Raw genomic sequence first — 6,000 nt, 5'->3', positions numbered from 1 at the left:
TCATGGTACTGTGGTTATTGTTTAGGGCAGGGGTGCAGAACCTCAGGCCCAGGGACTGGATGTGGCACCCAGCTTCCCTGGATCTAGGCCCCGTGGCTCAGGAGCCCCTGCAGCATTGTGGAGCCCGCACTGGTGCTCCAGCTCTTCCGCTGTCCCACTGCAGGGCTGGAGCACGCAAAATCTACTAGGCCGCTCCTAGGCTCTGGTGTGTGAGGGCAATGTGGGGAGTCTCTCTCCTTTCTCCTTAGTTAGGGGCCATGGTTTTGATTTTAGGGTTTTTTTTCTTCTCACTTGTGTGCAGCTGCTGACTGATTTATCTGTGGATCAGTGGCCCCCGACCCAAAAAAGGTTCCCCACCCCTGGTTTAGGGGGTACATTGTCAATTTTACTCTGTTTGTTTGCCATGGGAAGATAGTAGATAATTATAAGTGTGTGGTGAAAGGTAGCAAATGCTGGCAGCACTGTCTTTTGTGTGCATATGTGTTGTGGTTGTGGGTGTGAGTTCAAGAAGTTTGTGATATGCAGTACCAGTTGTACTCTCTGTATTCATGTGTGTGTTGTGTTGGTACTGTGGTGTTGTGTGGTTGTACACTGTGTATGTTGTGCATTGTACTGGTAGGCAGCTGTGTGCCTAATGAATGCAGGTTGGTGACAGGGGTTTGTGGTATTTAGTAGTGTAGATGCGTGGTGCCAACTGCACACTTTGTATACCTTTACTGTGGTGGTGTGTCTGTGTGGTGCCAGCTGTATTTTCTATTGTGTAATTGTGGGGGAGGGAGTTTTGAGTGAGTTATAGGGGTGTGTATGTATGTGTTAGGGAATGTGGTTTCAGTTGCACTCTGTATGCTGTAGTGGGGGATACTGTTGATGCTGTATATTGTGCAGTAGGGCTGTGGGTTTCATTTCACCAGCTCTGTATGTAGTGTAGTGGCAGAGGGGATTGGTGTATCTTCTAGGGGAGGGAGTTGTAAGTGTTGCATAATGGGATGTGTGGTACTAACTGCATTATGTACGCAGTGGAGGAGAATGCTGTACGTGTGTGTTGTAGTGGGTGAGATAACTGGGTGTTTGTTGTGCATGGGGTGTATGATGCCAGTAAAAGCACTGTGTGTTGTGGTAGGTAAGGAGCCAGTGTATGAGGAGATAGGATTGTGTTAGTGGTGGTGAAGAGCTCTCTAATGTGGAGAGGATTGCATGTGTGTGAGGGGTGTGCAATGAGGAAGGGAGTTATATATAGGGGGAAGGGCTGTGAAGGGGGGTAGGGGAGGTCTATGTGTGTAGGGAATGGCTATGGGGGTTTGATAGGTGGAGAGGCTGTACTGTGGGGAGAAAGGCTGTGTATGTGTGGGGAGTGCTATATATAGGGGAGGGCTATGCAGTGGGAAACTGTAGGGGGTGCTATGTGGTGGGTATATGGGGAAAGGGCTGTTCAGGAGGAATTGTGTGGGGTGGGAAGGATTGTGCAGTGTTGCGTGCGGTGTGGGGGAGGGCTGTGTATTTGGAAGGGGGCAATGTGTGAGGTGGTAGGCCTCTGGAGGGTGTGTGTGTGTGTGTGTGTGTGTGTGTGTGTGTGTGTGTGTGTGTGTGTGTGTGTGTGTGTGTGTGTGTGTGTGTGTGTGTGTGTGTGTGTGTGTGTGTGTAAAAGACCTGTGCAGTATAGTTGTGGGGACAGGATGTGTATTAGAGATTTGGAATGTGGGGAAAGGATTGCATGGTGGAGCGTGTGGGGTGGGCTGTGTATTTGGAGGGGGAATTGTGTGGGAGTAAGGGCTAAGGCTAAGCAGTGAGGATGCATGGGAGGAAAGTGCTGTGCCATGTGGGAGAAAGGCTGTGCTATGGGTAACTGTAGTGTGCAGGAAGGGTTTTCAGAGTGGGGGTATTCTATGAGGGAAAGAGGTTGTGTAGGTGTGGGAAAAGGCTGTGCAAAGGGGAGAAGTGGGCTGTGTATGAGGGGGATGGGGTGAACAGTGCTGTGCTGTGACTTCGGGGTAGGGGACTGTGTGTGTGTGTGTGTAAGGGCTATGCAGTGGGGGGCTGTGGTGGGTCTGTATGTGGGAGAAAGGCTGGCAGTACAGCACAGAGCTATGGTGTAGGGGAAGGGGTCTGTGTGGGTCAAGGGCTGTGCAGCACTACGCTGTGGCATGGGGGAAAAGGGATGGGTGTACGGAGAGAGATGTGCAGTGGGAAACTGCAGTCGGGCTGTGTATGAGGGAGGGAGCAGTATGTGGGGAAGGGCTACATGCATGGTGGGTTGGGTGTGTGTGGGATGGGCTGTATAGTGCTGCACTGTGGCTTGGGGATAGGAGGCTGTGTGTGTGTGTGTGGAGGGGGCTGTGCACTGGGGAGCTGTGCATGAGGAGGGGCAGCGCTTTAGTGGGTTGTGTGGGGGGAGGCCACATTGGTGAGGGGCTGTTCTGTGCAGTGGGGAACTGTGGTGGGGATGTGTGTGTGGGAAAGGGCTGTGAAGTGCAGAACTGTGGTGTGAGGAGAGCTGTGCAGTGGGGGCTGTGGTGGAGCTGTGTGAGGGAAAGGGTTGTGTGTGTATGAGGGCTGTGCAGTGGAGAGCTGTATATGAGACTGGGACAGTATATCAGGAAGGACTGCTGGGGGGCTGTGTGGAGGAGGGGGCAGGCTGTGGAGTGGGGACCTGAGGTAGAGCTGTGTGTGGGGAGGGCTATGGAGTAGGAAGCTTTTTATGAGGTAGGGGCAATGTGTGGGGAACGGCCACAGGGAGACTGTGTAGGGAAGGGCCACACTGGTGGGGAGCTGTGTATGAAGGAGGGGGCTGTGTGTGTGGGAAAGACTGCACTGGTGGGGGGCTGAGCTGTGAGTGAGGGAAGGGCCGCAATGGTGGGGAGCGAGGCTGTGAGTGGGGAGTGGTGGGGGGGCTGTGTGTGACCGAGGGAGCTGTGTGTGGGGGAAGGGCCATACTGGTGGGGGGGGGGCTGGGCTGTGAGTGGGGAGCGGGGGGGGCTGTGTGTGAGGGAGGGGTTGTGTGGGGGAAGGGACACACTGATGGGGGGGCTGGGCTGTGAGTGGGGAGCGGGGGGGAGCTGTGTGTGAGGGAGGGGTGTGTGTGGGGGAAGGGACACACTGATGGGGGCTGGGCTGTGGCTGGGGGGCTGTGTGAGGGAGGGGGCTATGTGTGGGGGAAGGGCCACATGGGGGGGCTGGGCTGTGAGTGAGGAGCGGGGGGGGCTGTGTGTGTGGGGGGGAAGGGCCACATGGGGGGGCTGGGCTGTGAGTGAGGAGCGGGGGGGGGGCTGTGTGTGTGGGGGGGAAGGGCCACATGGGGGGGCTGGGCTGTGAGTGAGGAGCGGGGGGGGGGCTGTGTGTGTGGGGGGGAAGGGCCACATGGGGGGGCTGGGCTGTGAGTGAGGAGCGGGGGGGGGCTGTGTGTGTGGGGGGGAAGGGCCACATGGGGGGGGCTGGGCTGTGAGTGAGCGGGGGGGCTGTGTGTGTGGGGGGGAAGGGCCACATGGGGGGGCTGGGCTGTGAGTGAGGAGCGGGGGGGGGCTGTGTGTGTGGGGGGGAAGGGCCACACGGGGGGGGGGGGCTGGGCTGTGGCTGGGCAGCGCCGAGCTGTGGTGCGGGGCCGGCCTGTCACGGCGGGCGAGGAGACAGGAGGGAGTCGGACCGGCCGAGCGGCGCTCCCCGCCCGGCCCGCGTCGCCCCGCCCGCCCGCCAGCCCGCGGGCGGAGCTGGCGGGCCGGGATCCTCCTCCCGCTCCCGACGCTCAGCTCCCACGTCAGGGCCAGGAGGCAGCGCCCAGCCCGGCAGTTGCCAGAGGCGCGGCGGCGGCCGGACGGGGCGGACGGCGGCTGGCGGCTCAGCCCGGCTCCCGGCGGGAGCGGCGAGGGGGCGCCATGGCCGACGTGTTCCCGGGCCCCGAGCCCGGCGCGGCCCCGGACGCGGTGCAGCGCTTCGCCCGCAAGGGAGCCCTGCGCCAGAAGAACGTGCACGAGGTGAAGGAGCATAAATTCATCGCGCGCTTCTTCAAGCAGCCCACGTTCTGCAGCCACTGCACCGACTTCATCTGGTGAGAGACCTGCCCCCCCCCGCGAGCCCTCCTCCGGCAGCCGCTGCGCTCGCCTCATCTGGGGAGAGACCCGTCCCCGCTGCTGCCCCACTCGGCTCCCCAACGGCCTCTTCCCCGCCCCCAGCCAACCCTCCTCTGCGCCGACTTTTGCTACTTCCCTGTGCTGCTCCCCCACCTGCCCCTCTACCACCCCCTCCGGCTTTCACCGCTCAGCCTCTGCACCAACTTTATCTGGCGAGAGCCTGCCCCTGCTGCTCTCCTGTACCGCTTCCCAACTGCCCCCTGCCACTTCCTGCTCCCCCTCTATGACTCCCACATTGCTCCCCTACTGCCGTGTTGCACCCCCCCTTTACTGCCTTGCACTACCCCCATACTGCTCTGATACCATTCCCTACTGCTTGCACCGCACCCCAGTCAGTCCCCCGCCTCCTGCAACCACTGCACCAACTTCAGCTGGTGACAGAGCTTTCCTTGCTGTACCTCGGCACTGCACCTGCCATACAACCCCTCTACTGCTCCTGTACTGTCTCTGCCTTACTATCCTTGCTATATCCCCCAGTAACTGCTCCTATACCACTCCATACTGTCGGTGCTATGTTGCCCACTGCTGCTTCTCTACTGCTTTGTACCACTCCTGTACTGCTCCCATAGTACCCCCGCTATATGCTCTGTACTCCTCCCATATTACCCCTATCTCCTCCCATACCATTCCCATACTGCCTCTGCTGTATCACCCTGCTGCTTACACTGTCCCCCAGCTAACCCCTCTCTTGGACCCACTTCACCATCTTCATCGGGTCAGAGACCTTGCCAGTACTATACCCCCCCATAATGCTTCCATGCTGCTCCTATATAATCCCATATGACACCCTACTGATTCTACCTACCTACCTACCAGCTCCCCTGTTGCATGCAGCCACTGCACTGATTTCATCTGATGAAGGAGCCTCCCTGCTGTACCACTCTCATGCCTCTCCCTTGCTGCCTCATACTGCTCTTTCCAACACGCCAGCCAGCCCCACTCCTGCAGCCACTGCATCCACTTCATCTAGTGAGATACTGTACCTTGCTCCTGAACTGTCCCAACACCACCCCTGTACTGCTTCCAAATTCCCTATATATCACCCCTAAACTGTTCCCTGTTCCCCCAGCCAACTCCCCTCTTGCAGCCACTGCACTGACTTCATCTGGTGAGAGACTCCCTGCCCCATTCTTGTACTCTCTTGTACTCCATACTGTTCCTTGCTACCGTCACCACTCTCGTCCCCCAGTCTACACTCCTCCTGAAAACACTGCATGTACTTATCTGCCGACACACCCCGGTACTGCTCCCTGCTGCTTCCACTTGCCAACCTCCCTCCTGTCCTCATTGCACTCACTTAATCTGGTGAGACCCCACCTACTCTGCTCTTCTACTGCCCTTATACTACCCCTATATCTTTCCTGCTGCCTTTACCATCCCTGCCGCCCCAGCAAGTATTCCTCCTGCAGCTACTGCACCTACTTTCTTTAATGAGAGACCCCATATCTGCTCCTGTACTGCCCCTATATCACCTCTGTACTGCTTCTTGCTGCTTACTATGACCCTAAACTGCCCCTGGTTTCTATACTGTGGCGGCAGGCAAATTCTGACTCTCAAGCCAGATCCAGTTTGTCAGAGTTAGCCCCTGGAGGGTTGGCCCTGCTGTATTTACCTGCGCCTCCAGTTGGCTGTGTATTGCTGATTTCGGCCAATGGGAGAGGTGGGAAGTGGTGTCTCAGTCTGTGCCGTTTCCCGCAACACTCATTGGCCGGGAATAGCGATCCGTGGCCAATGGTAGTTGTAATCTCCCGTGCCTGTGGAGGCATGAGAAAATACAGCAGTGGTGGCCTGCCAGGGGTCAACCCTGGAGAACCATCACTTTCATGCCCACCCCTGTTATACTGCCTCATCCTTTCAGCCAGCCCCCTTCCTGCAGGCA

General features: G+C 58.1%; 1 protein-coding gene across 2 annotated transcripts in view; it reads left to right on the top strand.

Annotated features, from left to right (window-relative positions):
* The first annotated feature begins 3,632 nt into the window (after window positions 1-3,632).
* The window catches only part of PRKCA (protein kinase C alpha), a 359,001-nt gene continuing 356,633 nt past the window's right edge, over window positions 3,633-6,000 (top strand). Inside the window, exon 1 of one of the 2 annotated variants that reach the window (XM_075903949.1) lies at window positions 3,633-4,039. In XM_075903949.1, coding sequence (XP_075760064.1) covers window positions 3,867-4,039 — 173 coding nt within the window. In that variant the 5' untranslated portion in view covers window positions 3,633-3,866. The remainder of the gene's footprint in view (window positions 4,040-6,000) is intronic. The other variant, XM_075903950.1, reaches the window with a different exon arrangement.

The sequence above is a fragment of the Pelodiscus sinensis genome, chromosome 20 (genome assembly GCF_049634645.1).
Source record: "Pelodiscus sinensis isolate JC-2024 chromosome 20, ASM4963464v1, whole genome shotgun sequence".
Taxonomy (NCBI): Eukaryota; Metazoa; Chordata; order Testudines; family Trionychidae; genus Pelodiscus; species Pelodiscus sinensis.
This window is presented reverse-complemented; position numbering and strand designations above follow the sequence as displayed.